Source organism: Nycticebus coucang, chromosome 1 (assembly GCF_027406575.1).
Source record: "Nycticebus coucang isolate mNycCou1 chromosome 1, mNycCou1.pri, whole genome shotgun sequence".
Lineage (NCBI taxonomy): Eukaryota > Metazoa > Chordata > Mammalia > Primates > Lorisidae > Nycticebus > Nycticebus coucang.
This window is the reverse complement of record NC_069780.1, coordinates 129681527-129705987: the sequence shown is the minus strand read 5'-3', so window position 1 is coordinate 129705987 and position 24461 is coordinate 129681527. Positions and strand designations below refer to the sequence as shown.

The 24461-nt window shown below is 43.4% G+C and overlaps 1 protein-coding gene across 1 annotated transcript; it reads left to right on the top strand.

Moving 5' to 3' along the window:
* The first annotated feature begins 467 nt into the window (after positions 1-467).
* BHMT (betaine--homocysteine S-methyltransferase) lies at positions 468-24461 on the top strand. Its single transcript, XM_053587766.1, has 8 exons — positions 468-622; positions 3280-3412; positions 11950-12068; positions 13337-13528; positions 14228-14375; positions 17826-18008; positions 20265-20493; positions 23133-24461. The coding sequence occupies exons 1-8, from the start codon at positions 590-592 to the stop codon at positions 23317-23319; spliced, it is 1224 nt and encodes a 407-aa protein (XP_053443741.1). The 5' UTR covers positions 468-589; the 3' UTR covers positions 23320-24461.

Here is a 24461-nt window from a genome sequence, read left to right as displayed (position 1 = left end):
CTTCAGAAATGCTTTATTTTTCCACATGTTCGGGTTCTGCAAAAAAGAAAAAGAAAAAAATGCTCTTTATATCCCATTATACTGGATGTGTATCACACAGGAGATAACACTTCAGGCTAAAGTTTCTTCCAGGACATTGCCTCTTCACCCCATAATCTTGAAACTTGGCCTTTGACAAATATTTGAGCACGGAACGGAATTCTTGGGGGCCTCTCGGGCGAAATGTCAGGGTCAGGGTCATGCCAGGGGCAAAAGAGACAGCGGTGCAGGTAGGTTTGAAACCTGAGTGAGTGGAACCTTATTTTTTTTCTTCTTATTTTACTTCTCAGTGTTCCCACCCATTTGGGAGAACAATCTCGATCATCTCCGCAGGGCAGAGAACGAGCGGCTGGCGGGAACAGAGGCTGAGGGGCGTGTCCCCCGCCCGCGGCCCGCGTTGGACCAGGCCGAGGCTCGGAGGACCCTCCCCGCGCAAAGCTGCGCGTATAAAGAGGTCTGCGGCCAGCGCTGGGCAGCTCCGGGCTTCGCAGGGGGTATCCTCGCTTAGTCGGTTGCGTACGTGACCACTACCTGCCTGGACACCACGAAGATGGCACCTGTTGGGGGCAAAAGTGCCAAGAGGGTGAGTGGCCAGGGGACCCGAGGACGCTCTCCATCCCGGCCCACCAGCTCTGTACCCCAGAGTAGGCGACCGCTGAGGGGCCCCGGAGCCCCGCTGTGGAGCCGGCAACCTCCCGCCCACCCCGCACCGGGATGGGCTTTCAGAACTTCTCCTGAGCCTCCCACTCCTGCTCTCGGTCCAAGCGCCTCCCTCGCCCCACCACTCCCGGCCCCGCTTTGGACCAGAAAGCAGCCTAGATCTGTCTATGTGATCCTTGCCTCCCGGACCCAAAGGGTACCCTGTGAGCCATCCCCGACCCGGGGCGTCCCCAGAGCTGAGACTCCTAACGCTTTCTGAGTCTGGCCCCGCGAGACCAGAAAACTCCTCTCAGAGATGCTGCTCCCAGTCCCGCAGGCGCGAACCCCGCCCGCGGCGGTGGCCCGGACTGGCGCCCCTCAGCGCGCGGGCGGCTCTGTGTCTGCGCCGCGGCTGCCGCGCGCCGCCCTGGTCCCCGCGCCGCGCCGCTTCCGACCGTTCCCGCCCGCGCCTGGGCCCGCGCTGCTTGGTCTCGGGCCGCCTCCCCGCAGGGTCTCGCGGCGCCTGCCCGCTGCACCCAAGACCCAAACGTTGGTTGGGCGATGGTAGGTTTTCACCTGCAATTTGGTTCTGTAATCACAGAAAAATGCACCACGCGAGCCTCAAAAACACGGTTTAAGAAAAAAAATGGGCAGAGTGGCTGTAAGATACTGAGGAAGGGCTGTTAAGATTTAAAAAAAAAAAAAAAAAAACGCAAATCCACTAATTCCAGTTCTTGAGTTTTGCCAGTGGCTCATTGGGAGGAGTGTCTCTGTTCAGACCACCTGCCCTCCTCTAGTTTGGGAAATGGGTGGGTGGATGGACTGGCTGCCCGTGAGGGTAGTCTGATGGGTGGGGAGAGAGAAGGAGGGAGGGGGAAGGGAATATGCTTGATGGTTTGGTACCAACACACCGGGCCCTTGGGCCTGGCCCAGCAGAGGCCCCCAGGAAGTGACAGGGAGAGGCCAAGGGGCCAAGCGCTTTGTAACTCCTGGCTGGAAGGACCCCGAGGGCAGGTCTGCTTCTCATGCTCAGGGTCTGCCCTTCCTGTCCCAGGAAACCACCCTGGGTAACCCCCAAATCAAAAAGACCTCCACAGGAGAGAAAAGGTTTTTCAAATGCCATGCAGCATTAACCGGTACATATTGATGGTATGAGGATTTTGAGATAGTGAACAATTATGGGTTGTCACCAGTTAAAGTAAGTTGAGAAATCCTGCCATTCTGTAAAGGTACTAAATGAATAGTCCCTGGAGAAGGGAAAGGATAATTCCTACAGAGATTTCATGGGGGGAGGGAGAGTTATACATCTCCATGGATTCTAGCCCATTCCCCAAATGCATACTCTGAAAATTTAAAATTTTAAAGAATTATCTTTAAAGGATTATCTCAGCACTGATGGTCATAAAGTTTTAATAAGTTTCCTCAGTACCTTGCTTCCATGCATAGGTAAGTGTTAAAATATGGACGATAACATACCTACAAATTTGACTAACACATGTTCATTATAAACAACTAGGGAAACCCCAAAGAACAGTGCCTGCTAAATTGTAATGTGTAGTCTGCTAGTTTGCTATCTAGGCAAATATGTACTTTTTTAAAATGGGCTGTTATGCATACTGTTATGTAATATTTTCACACAAAAAAATCTTTTTTGTAGCATATTTCAATTTTTATAAAAATCTGTTTAATTAGGGACAGAAAATCCTAAAGCCCAGGTAATTAAAACATGCAATAGAATCTAGGAGATAGTATTTCCAGATGAAATTGCTAAACAAATTGATGAACAGCATGGTAACTGAGTCACCACCACCCACCTCACCACTGAATATCAGACACTTAGCTGTGCTGTGTTTTAAAATGTTGTGGTACAAAAATTTGAAAACACAAATTATGAGAGCTGCTAACTGCCAACATGTCATGAACGATTTCACCCAAATGAAAAATTAGTAGAAAGTCAGATCTCATTTGTGTGGCCCATTCTCATGTTTTTGATGTAACTGGACTGGCAGACACACACACACACGTTTTTTTTTTTGTTAATCTGGTCATAGTAAGCAAAGTTGTAGTGTTAAGATGTAGCATTTAGAAACATTGCAATCATGACAAATATTTGGATTTTAAAGTTACATGTGAGCCATTCTATTACTATACAGTATTTTTGTAGTTGCTTGTTATGTTATGGACTTACCAGCTTGAGAATTTTGTGATCTGATAGGGGAATTAGGGAGCATACGATATATCTCTCCCACTGTGCTGAGGTTAATATGAGAGTTTCCTCTCTCTGAGCATTGACTGTCCAAATGGGAAAGGGGCAGTGGAGGGAAAGATTAAGATGAGGGAGGTTTGAAGAAGGTGGTGAGAAATAGGACACATACATAAACATGAATATACAAATTTTCATTATATGAACATTCTGGTTTACCTTACAGGGTAGCCATACATTTAGGTATTAAAAAATACATGTATACGTATTTTTTTCTGAAAATTCTAAAGTAATTATACCTCTCAAGAATATGTTAGCAAAAGCAAAAAAAAAAAAAAAATTGAAAATTATCTTTAAAACTCAACTAATTTCTCCCCTAACCCCATCTGTAATCTCAGGGCATCCTAGAACGTTTAAATGCCGGAGAGGTTGTGATTGGAGATGGAGGGTTTGTCTTTGCACTGGAGAAGAGGGGCTATGTAAAAGCAGGTCCCTGGACCCCAGAAGCCGCTGTGGAGCACCCAGAAGCAGGTTGGTGCAGAGCTCTATTCTGCATTCTCATAAAGGGCACTATGTTGACCCAAGTCTAGGAGTATACCATCAAACAGGTAAGATCATATAACATTTTCCAAATGCGTGTTACTGTGTGGGGCACTGTGCTAGGTTTGTGAGCGTAGATTCGCTTGTTAGATAAGCACGGTGGCCTGCTTCGTTCCTGTCTTTCACTCTAGGTGAGTCTGCCTTCTTCTCTGCTCCTCCCTCTCCCCGTCTAAGCGACTGGGACTGCCACGCACATAATCCAGCTAGCTGGAGCACTTTGCCTGGCAGTGCCTTGAGCTCCTCATCTCCAGGGAACTTTTCTTCCACCCTGACCTCAGCAATCACTCCCAGACTTTGCCAGCAGCAGAGCTTCCACTCTCTGACCTCGTCCTGTCTCTTCTACACACTTCTCTAGGAGTCTCACCCCTCAACCTCATCTAGAGCCTCTGTTGCTTGTCCGGGCCAGCTTCGTGTCTCTTACCCATTCTCCCCCACATGTCTGGCCTGCCCTCCTCACCCACTTTAGATTCCACAGTGCCAAACCATAATTGCTATCTTGCAGATAAGCTCTCCCTGCATTGTGTATTTACCTACTAGTCCAATTCATAGCATTCTGGCCCAGCCCTGTTGGTGGCACAGGTGGATAATTCAGTTATCTCCCTGTTTTGCACCTGCACTCTACTACTTTATTCTCACTTCACTTTTTTGACTACAGATCTTTTTATGGCCAGGAAGGGAGGTGGGATAGAGCTTGAGGGGATAACACTATCTTCCAGAGCAAGGTCCTCCTCATTAATCTGTAAAAAGGAGGACCAGGCCAGAGAGTGCAGGGGGACCTGGGTTTTCAAGGTTCTTGAGTGAATCCACCTACATGTCTTCAACCCCAGCCTCAGGGTCTCAGCTCTTCCTAATCAGGGTCCTGACTGTGGCATAGCAGGCTTGTCTGGTTGGGAGCTCTGCTACTGTGTAACTTAGTCCTAGGCCAAATCCTCAGCAATTTCTGCTGTCTAGCTGTAGGGCATGAATCTCTTTAGTGCTACTCAGGAGACCCTGGAGAAGTTGGGGATAATGCACCCTTAACCTTGCATTGTCTTTCTCAGGTGCATTGATGGTGCCCCACAATAGCTCTCTCATTCCAAAGGCCTTGTATTTGCTACTTCCCCTGAACCTCTCAGACATCTGCGATGCTATAGGTGCTAGTGCACTCCTGGCAGCCCACCCCAACCTCAGTTCACCAGAGAATGCTTTTAACAGTTGTACCCCTAGAGCGTTTGAGGAGCTAGTACTCTTCCTGCTACTGCAAGTAGTGGGTGGGCGCTCATTACCAGCTGGCTGGAGGGAATCTAGCTCCAAAATGATGCTTTCAGAATTGTTTCCTAAGCTAGTCCTGGCCCCGACTATTGCAGGTCAGACCACCAAGGAAACAAATTCTGAATGGAGATTTGTGTGCAGGAGTTTTATTAGGAAGTGCTTTTGTTTTTTTAGATGGAGTCTCACTCTGTTGCTCCAGGTTAGAGTGCAGTGGTATCAGCCCAGCTCACACTAATGTCAAACTCCTAGGCTCAAGTGATCCTCCTGCCTTAGCCTCCCTAGTAGCTGGGACTACGGGCACCTGCCACAATGACTGGCTGATTTTTCTGTTTTTGGTAGAGATGCGGGTCTCACTCTCTGGCTGGTCTTAAACTCATGAGCTCAAGCAGTCCTCCTCCCAAGTGCTTCCAGAGTGCTAGGATTTATAAGCGTAAGCCACTGTGCCCAGCCTACGACTTGCTTTTAAGAAGCAATCCCAGCCAGGTGTGGCAGCTCACATCTATAACCCAGCATTTTAGGAGGCCAAAGTGGGAGGATTGCTTGAGGCCAGCAGTTTGAGACCAGCCTGGACAACATAGTAAGACCCCATCTCCACAAAAACATTTTAAAAATTAGCTCAGCATGGTGGCATGCCTGTAGTCCCAGCTACTCAGGAGGCTGAGGCAGAAGGATCACTTGAGCCCAGGTGTTCAAGGTTGCAGTGAGCCATGACTGGGATACTCCACTCCAGCCTGGATGACAGAGTGAGACCTCACCTCTGAGAAATAAAGAAAGAAAGAAAGAAAAAAAATAATAATCCCTGTAAGGGAATGAGAGAAGCAGGATTGGGCAGAGGCAGGAATTAAACCATGATGTAATTATGACAGAAGCCTCAGTTGATCCTTCCAGGAGTTCTGGGTTAGGACAAGCTGGTTCAGAGCTGCCCTGATGGAGGTAGGGTGGTGAGATCTTTGTGTCTTCCCCCTGCCAGTAGACCTAGCACTGGAGGCAGACGCTTAGCCCTCCCCAAGGTGGGGCTAGCCTTGGGCAAGGGAGCTCCCTTTGGCTTCAGACACTTTCTGGAGTGTCTCAGTACCTGACACGTCTAGCAGCTGGAGGAAGGACTCATGGAGGTAAAGATCCGGGTGGCACAAGGTATCACCAACTACCACCTCCTTTGTGTCCTGTTGATTCCTTTGAGCTTGTGTTCCCCTCCCCCTTAGACCTTTGCACAAGCTGAGGCTTCTGCCTGTGACGAGCTCGCCCTAACCTTCCTCTGTTTATCTAGTTGCCTACTCTAAAGTAACCCCATGATCACTCTTAATTGTCTTTACAGCGTCTTTATTATTCTGTTTTATCTTCTTCATAACTCTATCAGAGTTTTCTATGTTTTTTATTATTGTTATTATTTGTCCACCGGTAATTTTACACTTATTCACTGATGCATCTCCAGTGCTCAGAACAGTGAAGGCCGGCCTGGCATGTGTAGATGGAGTGAATGAAGGGATTCCAACTTCAAAGCCGACCTGAGCCAAGGGAGACAGACAGGTCTTCTCTGATCGGCTGGAATCATGTATAATTAAGGAAGGATTTTAGAAGAGCTTAATGGTCTGGGAAAGAGAAAAGTGAGGAAGGCCATTCTAATTTTTTTATGGGTTTGTTTTAGAGGATAACCCTTGGACAAGGAGATGAAGGGAATTTGAGCTAAATTTAGACAGCTCAAAATTTGCTATCTTAACTATTTGCCCCAGTTATGAAGGCAAGAGGAAATGTGGCAGTGACCTTGTTCAGATAACTATGTTAAACACTTCTTTTTTTTTTTGAGATAGAGTCTCACTATATCACCCTTGGTAGAGTTCTGTGGAGTCACCGCTCACAGCAACCTCAAACTCTTGGCCTTAAGCGATTCTCTGGCCTCAGACTCCCAAGTAGCTGAGACTACAGGCGCCCACCACAATGCCTGGCTATTTTCTTGTTGCAGTTGTCATTGTTGTTTAGCTGGCCCAGGCGGGGTTCAACCCTGCCAGCCTAGGTGTGTGTGGCTGGTGCCATAACCACTGTCCTACAGCCACCGAGCCATGTAAAACACTTTTAAAGAAGCTGAGTCTTGGCTAGGTGTGGTGGCTCATGCCTGTAATCCTACCATTCTGGAAGGCTGAGACAGACAAATTGCTTGAGCTCAGGAGTTTGAGACCAGCCTGAGTAAGAGTGAAATCCTGTCTCTACTAAAAATAGAAAAACTAGCCAGACATCGTGGTGAGCCCCTGTAGTACCAGCTACTTAGGAGGCTGAGGCAGGAGGTTCACTTGAGCCCAGGAGTTTGAGGTTGCTGTGAGCTGTGATGCCAGGGCATTCTGTCCAGGGCACAGAATGAGTCTCTATCTCCAAAAAATAAAATAAAAAAAGAAGCAGCTGAGTCTTTCAAGAGAAACTAGAGGAAGTTCTAGTGAATATTACACATGATGAACAACTGTATTTTGTTTGTTTAAAAAGACCATTTCACTGAACTCAATGATAAGGATGAAAACTAACAGGCACGTAAATAGATTGAGAGCTTTGAAAGGAGCCTCTAGACTCTGGATCCAGACTACCTGGATCAAATTCTGACACAGCTACTAGGCTGTGTGACCTTAGGAAAATTACTTAGCTTCTCTGGGCCTCAGTTGCTTCGTCTATAAAACCAACATAATATTTCCATCTACCACATAAGGTTGCTAGGAGGATTAAATAAGGTATATGTAAAGTGTTTAAAGCAGGCCGGGCATACATGAAACACCCTGTGTTTTACATATTACCATTAAGTTAGTTGGGTTGTTTCTTCTTTCCATAGTATTCTTCATTGTGTCAATCTACTTCTGCTAGAGAAGAACAGAATCTATCTCTGCTGAAGTAGAGAAGAATAAATCACACAGTCCCCTAAAGGTGGGTGTCCCAAAGGTCCCCATACATACATAGGGAAAATGGGAAATTGTAGCTAAATGTACCTTTCTGTACAAAACATTTATTACAAAAATTTACAAAATGTTTACAAAATATTTCTTTATATGTGACATATATAAAAAATATAAAAATGTTAAATATAATATAAAATATGGATTTGTTAATTTCCTATGCGTGGCGACCTTTGGAACAAACACCCCATAGTACCCAAATGTAAAAGAGCTTTATTATTGGGAAGCCTGACAAATGCACACAACTTTTATGTTTCTGAATAAATTCAGAAATCATACTATGTTTTACCCTTAAAAAAGGAAATTAAAAAAAATTAAAAGAAATGAGTAGGCTTAGGAAGCTCAAATTTTAGTTACATCAGCAAAGTGTGCAAAATTTCAGATTCTAAGACCCCACTTACAGAAATTTGGGTTCATTAGGTCTGAGCTTATAAGCATTGTCTGCAGGTGATTGCGAAGTGAACCATGCTTTGCATTAAAGTGCTTTAAGGAAATCACAAGTTTCAATTTTGTAAATCACATTTTTAAAAAGTTACATGTTACAGGAGTTCTAGAGAAACTGCTCTGATATTTTCTTCAATTTTATTAATGCAAAAGCAGCACTTTTTTCCTCTTAGCCATCTGTGTCCTGAGCATTTTGAGCTTATTTAGGGATATTGAGCATTTGTTCTACTTTTTCCTGTGGGAGCTCCAGGCATTTCAAGAATTAATGAAAACTCCATCACACTGAGTCGTTAGACTTAATCCCTTCTGCAACAGACTGAAATCCCACGTGTTTGAATCTGCCAGTACCCAGCTCAAATTCTGTCAACCACAACAGGCTACAGGACACATCAGACAAATCTCCTGGAACCTATCTTCTTAGGACCATGCTAGTAGTATAGTAGCTGTATATAAATGAGTTTAAGTATCTGCAAATGTTTTTTGTTCTTTAGACTGAGTGGTAGCTAGTATTGATACAACCCTAAAGAATTGTCTTGAAAGCCCGACTTCACTTAAAACATTGCCTGGGACTGACGTTTTAGGGTTAGTGGCAGCAAGGAGAAGGTTATGCTACAGGCCTACAATCCCTTATCCAAGCCAGTTTGGGGGCTAAATGTGTCTTGGAATCTAGAAGTTTGGGGCTTTTGCAAAGTTAATACAGTGAATGTGCTGTGTGTGTGTCTATTACATAACACTCTAATTGGACCCTGAAGCAGCCTCCCTTATCAAACACATTAACACTTTTTTTTGCATCAAAATATATTACTATCCTAACTGAGATAAAATTATAAATACCTCAGGTGATATTTTGCTCCCCAGTGATTTTGCTGCAAATGTATTATTGCACCAAAGAAATACTGAAGAATTTTATTTGACCTTTTAGAGTTTGCTGTGGAATTTCAAAAACTTGCATTTCTCAAGCTACATTTATAAGGCTAATGCCTAACTATGCTCTGCTCATATATAATCATGCAATAACATGTATTTAGCCTCTGTGATGTTAAAATGAAACTAATATAATGAGGAGTTAAAGGCCATAAAATGAAGGTAATTAATAGAAGCGGTGTCATTATGTCACAGGAACCAGTCACATCCTATTATTGGGTAGAGCACTGTTTTTCAACCTTTTTTTATCTCATGGCACACTTGAACCTATAGTTAAACTTCCACCGCACAATTAAATTATGTTGATCCACAAAAGATTAACAAAAGAATATACTTACCGTGCTTTGAACTTCTTTTGAAAATAATTTAACACGGCGCCTGTGGCTCAGTGTGTAGGGCGCCGGCCCCATATGCCGAGGGTGGCGGGTTCAAACCCAGCCCCGGCCAAACTGCAACAAAAAAAAAAAAAAAAATAGCCGGGCGTTATGGCGAGCGCCTGTAGCTGCTGGGGAGGCTGAAGCAAGAAATCGCCTAAGCCCAAGAGTTAGAGGTTGCTGTGAGCCGTGTGACGTCATGGCACTCTACCCGAGGGCCATATAGTGAGACTCTGTCTCTACAAAAAAAAAAAAAAAGAAAAGAAAATAATTTAACAATCTTTAAAAATGTTTGAGGTACACCTAAGATCTTCTCACAGCTCACCAAGGTCTTGCACTCAATGGAAGCAGCACTGAATTTATGAAGTGAAGTTCTGGGGTCTGGAGATGTCTGGGGAACCTGCAGTTATAGTAATCCCCCCCAGGTGATTCTTAGATGGGTCATCCTTAGAGAAGGATGGCAGTTTTTCAGAAACATAAGGATATAATGAAATTAAGACTGGAAGTTGGCTGGTCATGGTAGCTCATCCATGTAATCTTAGCTCTACTCCAGGAGGCTGAGGTGGGAAGATCACTGAGGCCAGGAGTTCTAGAACAGCCTAAGTAAGAGTGCGACCCCATCTCTACAAAAAATTAAAAACTTAGCCCAGCCTGGTGATGTGTGCCTATAGTCCCAGCTACTTGGGAGGCTGACTCAGGAAATCACTTGAGCCAAGGAGTTTAAGGTTGCAATGTGCTATGATGACACCACTACACTCTAGCCAGGGTGACCAGGGTTTTTGCATGGAAGCTCTGAAAATCCATCCAAGGACCACATGGGTGGACTTCCTGGCTATAAACCCTTTCATCCTAGTGCCTACGAACCTAGGCTATCGGCTATTCCCCTCTCTCCAACCAACCACAGCAACTCTGGGTTGATCTGACATACAGGACTCCCTATAAGATATTTTTAACTGGTTTCCTTAGTAATTAAAACGAGTATGAAACTCATTCATTTAGGTGTGCTTTTGGGTTCGGCTGAGAACTAAAGTTTTCATGATTTAAAAAGTCATGGAAAATGTTTGCGTTCAGACTTAGAGACCCATTTTCTAACATTAAAAGCTCTTTTTGCCTCACTTGTTTGTCCATTTAAAAACAAAAACTAAGGTTTTTGTATTTTAGGGATACAAACTCATCTCTAGTTTAATCCGTGAAGGGCTGAGAACTCCAATGTCCTAGTAATTTTATAGCCTTTGATATAGTCACTTCTCCAAACCTTTGGATTTTATAGGCTTCTGAAATTTCAAAATAAAATTTAGGGCTTCATATAGGATCGCCAATTTCTTATTTTGCCTAGTTTATCCCCCTGACAAAACATATGCCGTCTGGTCTATCATTTTATAAAAATGAGTGTTTTTCTACTATTGTAGAATAGCAGTTTTCAACGAGGCTGAAAACAAGGCTCAGATGGGAAACCCTTTTTAAAAAATGCCAAAATGTCACTCTCAAATCAAATTATTAAATTAGAATATTTATGGGTTTGCCCCTTGATTCTATAATTTTTTAAAAACTTGCAGAGGATCTAATGGGCAACCAAAACTTAGGGCCACCACTTTATTTTATTTTTATTTATTTATTTGTTTAGCATTTCTCAAGCTAAATTTAGCCCTATTTTAGAGCAAAAGATAATTTTTTTAAATTGAATACATTTAGCTACATGGAAGAAAAACTTCCCACCATACTTCCTCCAGCTGGTGACACTTTGCCGCTTGGTTTTTATCCACGGACCTGTGCTTGGGAACCTTGCTCCAATTCTTATTCCACTTTGTTACAAGAATTATCTTTCAGACACAATTATAAGAGGGACTTTATCTAACAAATGCAAAAAAAAATTATCTTTCAAAAACTACTGGAATCACTCAATTCTTTAAAAATTATTTCCCCCAAGCTTCAACTTCATCCCTGCAGACTACTTGTTACTCCCCCCAGTGCCACGCCTGTTCCTGCCTTGTCTCTGCTGGGCTGCTCCCTCTGTAGAGAATTCCTTCCTCACCTTCTCTGCCTGGCAACAATGCTGAATTCTTCAAAATGCAGTTCAACTGATTCCTCCTCTGTGGGACCGCCCTCACACCCTTGTGCCATGTCCTTGGTAGAATTTCTCTTTTTTCCCTGCGTACCCCAACTCCACATTGCTGCTGTTGGTTATTTCTGGACAGATTGTGAAATTCTCCAAGAATAGGACAATGGGTTGTTCATCTTTGTGTTTGCGAGTATGTTCCACAAATACCGTCAATGAATGATGGACAAAGTGAAACAATGAACAGGATGAACCAATACAGGGATGTGAGCAGCCCCTGAGAACCTGTCCACACAGCTGTACCAGGTTTGCAGGAGTTGCCAGGAGTCTTCAGATCTACCTCCCAAGAATGCCCAAGATGTGCAAACATCAAGCAACCAGATGTTTAAGCAGTTATTCTCATGTTTGTATATCTAAGAGCCATTCAAAAACATGATGGGTTAATGCACTGGTAGAAATTATTATACCTTTCCCCATTCAATCTCCCAGTTCGCCAGCTGCATCGGGAGTTCCTGAGAGCTGGATCGAATGTCATGCAGACGTTCACCTTCTACGCCAGTGAAGACAAGCTGGAGAACAGGGGCAACTATGTTCTAGAGAAGATATCTGTGAGTAAAACTGTGGGACTCTTAAGAGGTCATTGTAGACACACATTTCATCACCATAGCTCTCACAGCAAAAAATGTGGAGCCTCTTCAGAGCTTTGTTCTATTTCTAAAAGTCTAAAACTGAGAGACATGTGAATAATAGCCTTAGGTTTTAGCTGGAGTCCCCCGGGTCAACAGATGAAAGAAGAGGCATTTAATAATTAATTGTTCTCCTCATCTTTTGACTAAATCACCGAGTAAAGTGTACCTTCTTTCAAATTCTTTTACATCCTGATAGTTTTTTTAATGTGCCATAACTCAGGAAAAAGATTACAGGCACAGGAAGCCTGGAATAGTGCCTGGCTCAGCCACCATCTGCTTTGTGATTCTGGATAAACCATTTGCCCCATTGGGGCTGAGATTTCTTCATCTCTAAAATAAATAGGAAGTTCTAAAATTGAGTCTACAATGCTAGAGGGTTTTTTTTTGGGGGGGGTGTTTGTTTTTCAAGGATAACAATCAACTTTTAATATATAAGTAATTAGAAAAGAACTTACTAGTTATGTATTTGTCTGTTAGCTGAGAAAACACATAATAACAAGAACTCAGGAATTTTGTGTTTAAATAGAATTTTAAGGCTGGACGCAGTGGCTCATCTGAGCCTGTAATCCTACCACTCTGGGAAGCTGAGGCAGGTGGACCCCTTGAAGTCAGGAGTTTGAGACCAGCCTGAGGAACAGCGAGACCCTTTCTCTACTAAAATAGAAAAACTAGCCAGGCGTTGGGGCGGGTGCCTGTAGTCCCAGCCACTCAGGAGGCTGAGGCAAGAGGATCCCAGGAGCTTGAGGTTGCTGTGAGCTATGATGCCATGGCACTCTACCCGGGGTGACAGAATGAGACTCTGTCTCAAAAAGAAGAAATAAATAAATAAATAGAATTTTAATCTTAATCATAAAAGCAGATCATCACTACCTCCACTATTTACTAGGTGCTCTTCTGAGTGTAATTTAGGCTTTGGCAGATACCAGATCACATCCTTTTATGTTAAATCTTTTGCCATCTCACACATCTTTACAGTAATATAACGTTCTAGATACTACCATTAGATTTGTTATGGTTGTTATTGCCAACTGCTCAACCTGGTCAAGCATTGAACTATTCCTTAACTGTCATTTTCTGGAGCAGAATCGCCATTGTAAACACTCAAGTGAGACGTAGCTGTTTGAATAATTTTACTTATCTCGATTTCACACGAACATTTTGATGTATCATGTATTCACCCATTTTAGGGCCAGAAAGTCAATGAAGCTGCGTGTGACATTGCCCGGCAAGTGGCTGACGAGGGAGATGCTTTGGTGGCAGGAGGCGTGAGCCAGACACCATCATACCTCAGCTGCAAGAGTGAAACTGAAGTTAAAAAAATATTTCAGCAACAGCTAGAGGTCTTTATGAAGAAGAATGTGGACTTCCTGATTGCAGAGGTGAAAAAAGATACCAGCAAAGATAAGACAAATAGACTGAGTACATTTTCTCTACCTTTGCATTTGAGAGGTCCGTGTGGGATTTGGTGCCAATTACAACCAGTAATAGGAACATTTAGTTTTTGAAATCTTTTTCCAACTTAGGGCTTCTGCTAAACTTGACTCAGTTAATCTAATATAGTGTTTTCCGAGCTTTTTGATGTCAATTCACAATAAGAAATCACCATTCTGGCTGGATGCAGTGGCTCACATCTGTAATTCTAGTACTCTGGGAGGTTGAGGTGGGAGGATCACTTGAGCTCAGGAATTTGAGACCAGCTTAAGCAAGAATAAAATTAGCCAGATGCTGTGGTGGGCACCTCTAGTCCCAGCTACTCAAGAGGCTGAGGCAGGAAGATTGCTTGAATGTATGAGTTTGAGGTTGCCGTGAGCTAGACTGATGCCCACCATGGTACTCTACCCAGGTGACAGAGGGATACTGTCAGAAAGAGAGAGAAAAAGAAAGAGAGGAAAGAAGGAAGGGAGGGAGGGAGGAATCGCCATTCTACTCTGTTATATTTAAAAAATGCTAATGGGTCACAAGTCCAAGTTTGAAAAACATGTATCTAGTGACAATTAAGTTATTGAGCAATAGAATAAGTTTTCAAATTGTTTTGGGAGAAACAAGATTGAATTTACCCTCATCTTAATTTATTTCAGTACTTTGAACATGTTGAAGAAGCTGTGTGGGCAGTTGAAGCTTTGAAAGTATCTGGCAAACCAGTGGCAGCAACCATGTGCATTGGCCCAGAAGGAGATCTGCATGGAATATCCCCCGGGGAGTGTGCAGTGCGCCTGGTGAAAGCAGGTAATGGTAGATGTTGGTCAGACTGCCATTAGTCTAATGCACATGCGTCTGTGAATCGGTGTGTACTACTTTGTTAACAAGAAAACCACTAATTTACTTTTTGGTAATATGAATATCATTCTTGACTCTCAAAGGAAAAAAGTTTTAAAAATACACACACACACACACTCCAGCCTTTTGAAAGTAATAAGTAGAAGTTGGAAGCTCAACACCTTGAAATGAAGTTTTTAACCCTCAATAACTTTAAAGGTAGGTACCCTCTTTGTCAAAGTTTTTCATTCTCATAAATTACTAGTATACTTTGCCTTTTATAATTGGTGTAATAAATCATAAACTCATTTGAAATAAAATACTAACCACCCAATATATCTTTTTACATAATTTTCATTCCTAATATTGAGTCTCATTTCAATTAGGAGAAACTCACAGACTGTTTTCAAAGCTGCCTCACTTTAAGGAATAACTCAGTGGAAGAATCTGACTCATTTTGTGTGATAAGAAATATGGACTGGCTATTTGTCTAATTTCTGATTTTTATCTAACTCCTGAGTTTTCATGACAGTTTCAAATTTGTCATTAACAATAACAAATATTTAGATTTAGGAGTCAAATCCTAATTTTTGAGGGAAAATATAAAAATGGAGGGAGAAGCAAATTAACATTTTTCAAAAAGATCAGAGGAGGCCTTTATCATCCCTGTTGTTAACTGGGATGAATGCTTGGCCTGCCTCTACTTGCCTCATTCTGTTCAGACTAGGTGGCCATGGTTTTGATATTGCTGTACCCAGTTTATAACCTACATAGCACATGTCACTTCTCATTCATTTATCTGTTTAATGTCTGACTCCCTCACTAGATTATAAGATCGGTAGGCAGAGCCTATGTTTGGTTGCACACTAAGTACCCTGTGCCTAGCACATAATATGTCCTTAATCAATATTTGTCAGCCAGGCTAGGTGGCTCATGCCTGTAATCCTAGCAATTGAGGAGGCCCAGGTAGAAGAATCACTTGAGCTCAGGAGTTTGAGACCAGCCCAAGCAAGAACAAGACCCCTATCTTTACTAAAAAATAGAAAAATTAGCTAGTTGTTGTGGAGATGCCTGTAGTCCCAACTACTCAGAAGGCTGAGGCAAGAGGATCTCTTGAGCCCGAGAGTTTGAGGTTTCTGTGAGCTATGATGACGCCATGACTCTCTATCCAGGGTGACAGAGCGGAGACTCTGTCTCAAAAAAAAAGGAAATGTCGAGGTCCCACCTCGGGAGCAGGGTCTGCTAAGACCTGTGGAAACTGGCGGTGACCAACTAAAGAAATAGAGAGAGAGAAAGCACGGTGAAGACAAAGACATGAGACTCAGAGTAGAATTAAAGGTGGGAGCTCAGGGGTCCATTGCCCATTTGTGGGATTCCAGCAATGGCACCTAGTGTTTGCTCCACTCTGCTGTTACTGAAGTTTATTTGCCTAGAGCAGTGGTTCTCAACCTTCCTAATGCCGTGACCCTTTAGTACAGTTCCTCATGTTGTGGTGACCCCCAACCATAAAATTATTTTCGTTGCTATAACTGTAATTTTGCTATTGTTTTGAATTGTAAATATCTGATATGCAGGATGGTCTTAGGCAAGTGACCCCTGTGAAAGGGTCGTTCAACCTCCCCAAAGGGGTCACAACCCACAGGTTGACAACCATTGGCTTAGAGGGTAAGACTGGGGAGGGAACAAAGACGCCAGCAGTTTCTCTGATTGAGCATATCAGCTCCTATTGTTATTGGTATTAACCTTAAGGGTAGCCTTGAGAAACCTGAAATCTGAGCCTTGTATTGGGAGAGCTTCCGGCTTGAGGTCACACACACAGATTTCTAGGGAGGTGTTAAACTCCACTAGTTCCCTGTGGAGTAAAACTCCACTGGTGTTAATCTCCTCTGAGGAATTGGCGAGAGGAAGGAATTTTCTTCCCATCACCACCACAGAGGATCTTCCTCTGTAAAAAGGGATATAAGCTCTTATGCCCATATCTCAGAGCTCAAGCTACTCCCTTGATCTCTGTCCCAGGCAAATGCAAACCTCCACAATGGGTATCTGCTTTGCTTGTTTACCAGGCAGTAAATGTCCCCGTTAATGTATTTTTCTAGGTCTTTGCCATAGCCTCTTCTATGACCATTTTTCCTCAGAGTGCTCACAGACCCAGCAGGGGTGTTTGTAAGCTGTATCCCCAACAGGCTAGAATTTCAGAAAAGGCAGGAAGCTTGCTAGTAAAAGCTAGTTTAAAAGTAAACTAGCTGACTTTTCTTTGTTCCAACTCACTCAGCTTACTTTTTAGTTTTTCTCTTTTTCTGGGGGTGCTTTCCTTTGCCAAGAATAGGGTCTTCAGTCCCCATTCTCCCTGCAAGGAAAAAATGCTGACTTGGGAATTCCTCCTATTTTGAAAGGATGGAGTTAAAGAATTATAAGGTCATGTGGCCTCCTCTAAGCTTCTGGAGAATGAAACTTCCAGAAGCATATCTAATGATTGCCATGATAAATCATCTTTGGTCCAGATATAATTAAGAACATAATGACTATAAAGAAGACTGTTGAACAAATGAGGTTTTAGCTGGTGCAGTGGCTCAGGTCTGTTAATCCCTGTATTTTAGGAGGCTGAGGTGAGAGGATCGCTTGAGGCCAGGAGTTGGAGGCTGCAGTGAGCTGTGATCCCACCACTGCACCCCAGCCTGGGCAACATAGTTGCCAGACCTTATCTCTGTTTAAAAAAAAAAAAAATGTATTTTAAATGAGGTTTCTAGAACATATTTTGTTCTCCCTAAATTAAACTTCACAGCAACAAATTTTACAAGAAAGTTTCAGGAAGACAATCCCATATAGCTGTGAGGCTGTAGAGACTCAGTGTAAATGAAAACTTGTCAAAATGATTGATAGGCTGTTAACCACATTGAGTAGTTAAAGTCAAAGGATTTTTGAGATTTTTTTTTACAAACTATTAAGCCTAGATTCAAAATTTCTTTGGAAAAACACATTTTTGAAAAAGGACAGTGAAATTATCAAGCTGGCCTGGTGAAAGGAACATTTATTTACACCCCAAGTAAGCAGTATGGTAAATACAGGTGCAATCTAGCAGCTGCGAGTGTTGAAAAATCATTGTGCTTGCAACATAATGTCAAGCATTGAAAAATTGGCCACTAACTTTTGGAGTAAAAAAAGATCTCTAATAATGATCTTTTGGGGAAAAATGATGGACAGCCAAGTGTGCATGAATGACACTTCAATTATACCAGACTCTTCAAAGTAGTTTTCACAGAAAGCACTTCCTTCCTGCCAGTAATCATTCTTGCTCAAAAGCAAGATAGGTTTGTGAGGAGTAAGGACCCAGTGCTGTACTTGCAATTCATCATTCTAAATAAAAGCTTTCTGATTAAGAGCAGAGAGTGGAGCCTAAAGCTATCATGTTCTCACTTGCAGGAGCTTCCATTGTCGGTGTGAACTGCCACTTTGACCCCACCATTAGTTTGCAGACGGTGAAGCTCATGAAAGAAGGCCTGGGGGCTGCGGGACTGAAAGCTCACCTGATGAGCCAGCCCTTGGCCTACCACACTCCCGACTGCAACAAACAGGGCTTCATTGACCTCCCAGAATTCCCCTTTGGTAAGACAGATCTTATATAAGTAATCTCAATATCTTTGATGAATACCAAATAAATCTATAGCCAGAAAAGTTTTGCCATGTTAAAGAAATGGGAGGCCAGGTGCAGGGGCTCACACCTGTAATCCTAGTACTCTGGGAGGCTGAGGGAGGTGGATTGCTTGAGCTCAGGAGTTGGAGACCCTGTCTCTACTAAAAATAAAAAAACTAGCCGGACATTCTGGTGGATGCCTGTAGTCAGGAGGTTGAGGCAAGAGGCTCTTTTGAGCCCAAGAGTTTGAGGTTGGGCCAGGCACAGTGGCTCACACCTGTTAATCCCAGCACTCTGGGAGGCAAAGGCGGGTGGATTGCCTGAGCTCAGGAGTTCAAGACCAGCCTGAACCAGAGCAAGACTCCATCTCTAAAAATAGCCAGGCATTGTGGTGGGTTCCTGTAGTCCCAGCTACTTGGGACGCTTAGGAAAGAGGATTGCTTGATCCTAAGAGTTTGAGGTTGCTGTGAGCTATGATGATGCCATGGCACTCTACCCAAGACAACAGAGTGAGACTCTCTCAAAAAAATAAAAATATTAAAAAAAAAAGAAAAAGAAAAAAAGAAATGGCTGCATATCTCATCTTTTGGCCTTAGTTTTTGTCCCTGCAGCCAAAACCCCTTGTTACTCCACAGTAATAGAAGGAAAAGATGGGATGAGCCAGCAAACAAATACGTATGAACTTACATGTGAAATCAGAGATGAATCAGCATCTACATAGGCAACCCACTGGTCCTACTTTTAGGTTGGTGGAAAGGATGCCCTCCAGAGAGATTTGGCTCTGGTTCCAGCACTGCTTTTGAGTTAGGAAAATCCCTGAGCTCCTCTAGATCTCAACTTTCTCATCAGAAAAATAAGAAGGGTAGACCAGTCATCTCCAAGGTCCTCCTCTCCAATTTTGAATATTGTTCAGACACTCCAGAGTTTGGGGGGTGGGGGCAAAATACCATCACCGAGTGGCTGTTTAGCACGTTTGAACTTGGAGTTGAAGCAGAGGAAGTGAGAGGATGCCTGCAGGCTAGGCAGGGGGCGAAGCCGCTCAGCGCCTTGGGAGGAGGAAGTGAGTCCACTTGGAATCTGGAGCCAGAGTGGTCTCCGATTCCACTCTAGGGTCCTCGTACCATGTCATATATTCTGTGGACGCCCTCAGACAAGTATGATACTGTGAAATACAGTCACTCTGGAGGAACCACGTAGGAGAGTAGCAAGGCATTCACGTTATTTATGGCTGTATAACCTATTACTGCAAACTTAGTGGCTTAGAAAAACCCAAAAGTTTATTATCTCCCAACTCCTGTGGGTCAAGAAGTCAAGAACAGATTAGCTCAGTAGTTTGGTTCAGGGTCTCTCAGAGGCTGCAGTCCAGATATTGGCGGGGGCTGTAGAGTCCGGAGGCCTGATGGGAGCTGGGGTATCTGCTTCCACGTGCTCTCAATTGGCTGCTGGCAGTCAGTGTCTGTTTCTCACTGTCTGTTGCCTGGAGGCCTCAGCACCTCAGCTCACTGGCCTTTCCATGGTGATGCTTGAGTGTTCTTAACAACATGGCATCTGGCTTCCACCAGGGTGAGTGTTCCAACAGAGAGCAAGGCAGATGATAGGGATTTTTAATAATCTTCCTCTGGAGTCACATGCCATTCCTTCTGCCATAGTCTATTGATCTAAGAGGCCAGCCCTATTATAATGCAGAAGGGGACTGCACAGGGTGAGAGCAGCAAAGGTGGGGATCCTTGGAAACCATCTTAAAGTCCAGATACCACAGCATGTAAAACCGGATATATAGACACAGGTAGCTGATAATTTTAAAAGTTTAAGAAGTGAATGCTGACAACTTATATAATTCATTCACTATAATGAATAGTGAAATATTCACAATGGAATATACACAAAATAATGTACTTATAGCTATTTATCTTGAATTTTTTTTTTTTTAGAGACAGAGTCTCACTGTACCACCCTCGGGTAGAGTGCCGTGGCGTCACACGGCTCACAGCAACCTCTAACTCTTGGGCTTAGGCTATTCTCTTGCCTCAGCCTCCCGAGCAGCTGGGACTACAGGTGCCCACCACAACACCCGGCTATTTTTTTGTTGCAGTTTGGCTGGGGCTGGGTTTGAACCCGCCTCCCCCGGCATATGGGGCCGGCGCCCTACTCACTGAGCCACAGGCGCCGCCCTTATCTTGAATTTTTTAATAAAAGGCTTTCATAATGCATAATGCCATTTATTACAGGACTAGAGCCCAGAGTTGCCACCAGATGGGATATTCAAAAGTATGCCAGAGAGGCCTACAACCTGGGGGTCAGGTATATTGGCGGGTGCTGTGGATTTGAGCCCTACCACATCAGGGCAATCGCAGAGGAGCTGGCCCCAGAAAGGGGATTTTTGCCACCAGCTTCAGAAAAACATGGCAGCTGGGGAAGTGGTTTGGACATGCACACCAAACCTTGGATTAGAGCAAGGTAAGTACCTTTCAACTACATTTACTAATCATTTAGATTACGAATATGTCCAAATGAGGCCATTAAAAAGAGCATAACTAATTTGCTGTGTGATCATGAAGAATCAGTCATCTTCCTTAAATTCGCTCATAGAGATATTTATAAAACATCCGTATGAGGCCATTCACAGTGGCTTATGCCTGTAATCCTAGCACTTTGGGAGGCTGAAGTAGGAGGATTGCTTGTGCTCAGGATTTTGAGATCAGCCTGAGCAAGAGTGAGACCCCATCTCTACTAAAAATAGAAAAATTAGCTGGGCATGGTGGGGCAGGCACCTATGGTCCCAGCTACTCAGGAGGCTGAGGCAGGAGGATGGCTTGAGCCCACGAGATTAGGTTGCAATGAACGATGACGCCACTGCCTGGGGCAACAAAGTGAAACTTTGTCTCTAAAAAAAGTCTTAGCTAGGTGATTTCTGGCAAAAGCTTTTAGAATATAGGCACTAACTTTGGTAAGCTGTAGGTGTGCATCTAGAGGGGAACAGGGAGGGAACTAAGCTTGGGCTGAGCTGCTTGAAGGGTAAAAGGGCTATCCTGAGGCTCTGACCACACTGCATCATGTGTGGAGTGTGCCCTCCTGTCTCCCACGACTTCTGCTGTCACAGTGAACTGTAAAGCACTGGTTTTCAACCTTTTTTATCTCACAGCACACTTGAATCTGTAGTTAGTTAAATTTGCATGGCACACTTAAATTATGCTGATCACTAAAAAAAGTGTAAAAAAAAAGAATATACTTACTGTGCTTTGAATTTCTTTCAAAATTAATTAATGATCTTAAAAAAATTTTTCATGGCATACTGGTTGAAAATCACTGCTGTAGAGGAATCTGGAAAAAAAAAGAATAGAGAATGTAAATAATGTACGTGGCAGTGAAAATGATGTGGTGCTCCAGTAAAGCACCATCTGTGTGGTGGATACTGACATTGAATTGCATTGGTTTTTAAGAGTTAAGTATAACAAATACCAGTTGTTCTGCATCAAGCATTTTCAGAGCTGGAAACCCAATGATAAATAAGATAGGGAAGGTCTTTGCCCTGGGAGCTTACATTCACTTTGGGGGGGAAGTGTGTGTTAATAATAAACAAATAAATGAATTTTATGTCAGGTACTGGGGAGGACACTAAGAATACAGAAATGGGCCCTGGCTTAGAAATCCTGACAGTATATTGGGGAAAATACACTCTTTTCAGGGGAAAAGAGATGAGAAAGCCAGTGTGTACCGTGGCAGCCACGTTAGTAGAGGCATAGATAGAAAAGTAGCAAGAGAAGAGAATAACTATCTCTGCCTAATAGATATTTTAGAAAGGATTTCTAAGGCTAGGTGCTGAAGGCTAAGTAGGCTCCCACCAGGTGGAGAAGGAGGGGTGTGGAGGATGAGTGCTTCAAGCAGAGGGAGCAGCTCTGCTCCGATGCACAGACATTAATCGAGTGCAACTGTCAGGTGCCACTGTGGATGCTGAGGTAGCAAGCTGAACAAGGCACAGCCCTGTCCCCAAGGAGCTAGCAATCTAGTAGGCAAAGAGATAAACAGGTAAGGCCCAAGGAGCATAGTAAGTTCAAGGATGAAGTTACGCGCAGGTGTACGGGGATCTGAGATGATGACCCACAAGGGCAAAAGGCAGGGGCTAATGAAGTATTGCTAAGAAGGCTGATGCCTGGCTTGGCCCCTGTGGCTCTAGCAGCTAAGGCGCCAGGCACATACATCTGAGCTGGTGGGTTCAAATCCAGCCTGGGCCCGCCAAACAACAATGACGGCTGCAACCAAAAATAGCAGGATATTGTGGCAGGTGCCTGTAGTCCCAGCTACTTGGGAGGCGGAGGCAGGAGAATTGCTTGAGCCCAGGAGTTGGAGGTTGCTGTGAGCTGTTATGGCACAGCACTCTACCCAGGGTGTCAGCTTGAGGCTCTTTCTCAAAAAGAAAGAAAGAAAAGAAAGCTGATGCCTGAGCTGACTTTTGAAAGAGGAATTACAACGCCTGATAAAGGAACAGGCTGCAGGAAAGCACTGAGCAGTGGAAAGAGTGATGTGGGAAATCAGAAGTTCGAGAATCAATGGAAGATACATTCCTGGAGGAGAAGGCCTTTTATTTGTGCTCATGAACTACATATGACCTCATCCCAAAGGCTGTGAGGAGCACAGCGGGTCTCCAGCACCCAGGCCAGGGTGAGGTTTGCAAGTTAGCAGGTTGTAAGAGCCCCAGGAAGAAGCCTTGCCAGGAGGGATACCAAACATGCTGAGGTCCAACCAGAAGGAGGTGATAGAACTGGAAAGGAGGAGGACAGAAGCAGAGTCTGCAGCCTCAGAAGTACAGAAGCAATCTAGGGTTCAGGGAAGAGCAGCAAAGGTAGACCAAGCTGGTTCATGAGGACGTGAAAATGGGTGGCGTATGGGCTAGAAAATATTCCTATTCTGAATTATCCCTGTACATAGATTAGAAGAAGAAATTCAAAGTGATTTAGATCTACATAGGCAGGGGGGAAAGTTTCAGTCCAGATTAATAAGTGTAGTTTAATGGACATCCTCTTAGAGCCCAAAGATGGCTCCATGATTCAAACACAGACACAAGGAAGGGTCTGATGCTGTGTGCTTTGTTCATACAGGGCCAGGAAGGAATACTGGGAGAATCTTCGCATAGCCTCAGGCAGGCCGTACAACCCTTCAATGTCAAAGCCAGATGCCTGGGGAGTGACCAAAGGAACAGCCGAGCTGATGCAGCAGAAAGAAGCCACAACTGAGCAGCAGCTGAAAGACCTTTTTGAGAAGCAGAAAATCAGATCTGCAGAGTAGCCTCTGTGGAACCTATTTTTGGTGAATCCCTTGATGTTTGGGGAAAATAGTTGAAAAGCAGTGCTTGTATTAATGTCAGCTTATACATTCAATTGGTATTAGCTGAAGGAAATAGACTTATAAATAGCACTTGGCAATTTTAAAAGTATGTTTTAGAAATTTAATTAGAAGCAAAATAAGCACAAAGTAAATCTTAAACAGGTTTACTAAGCGCTGACCAAGTAAAATGTATTATGGAAATCACTGCAGCAAAGGAAAAGTAATTCCAACATTAATCGCACTTGGAGAAGTTGGTAGGCTAGCAAGGAGGATAGAACGAGAATTGTCACAAATGATTCAACAACCAGCCAAGGACAGATAAAGTGCTATGGAAAGTAACCTCCAAGCTCTTCTGAACATGACCCTTTGTAAGAAACACAATTTATATAATGACACAGGAAAACATAGCACATAACCATTGAAATTAAGAGTCATCCATTCTTGTGTTTTCTGTTCTATTCTTTTCCATTGTGTTCATTACTAAAACATGCTGGTTAAGACCCTTCAAATTGATTTTTATGACCTATTAATAGGTTTTGACCCACAGTTTGGAAAACATTGCTGTAGGACACTTAAGATATGGGGGCCATCCTGTTTAAGTTTATTCTTATAAGAAGATTAGGCATATGAGACCTGATCAATAAGTACCCAAAGCCCAGAGTCCTGCTCTCAGAGTTCTATTTCCTGACCCATTTCTATGTTTAAGAAATATAGCCCAATGAGGAGGAAGAAGAAGAGATTGCTATTTCAGTCCTCTCCGTCCTGGTCAAACTGGACCCAGCTACAGCCTCCAGTCCATAAGGCTAAGAGAATGAACTTGTGTTACTTTGGTAGCTTAAAAAAAAAGTATAATAAGAAAAAATTATGTTCTCCAAAGTCTAGCCAGTTTTCCTAGACTGGGAACTATGATATTTTCACCAATTTAATATCTGCTTTCCTGTAAGAGCTCAAGCCTAAAGAATGCAAGACTTTTAGAATAAGTACGGCCACCGTCAATGTATTAGAAAGAAGTGCAAGGTGCTTTGTAAATCTTCTCAGATTTGTTGAGCTATTTTGAAATTTATAATTTTTTTCGGCTATTAAAAATGAACAGTGAGAGACTC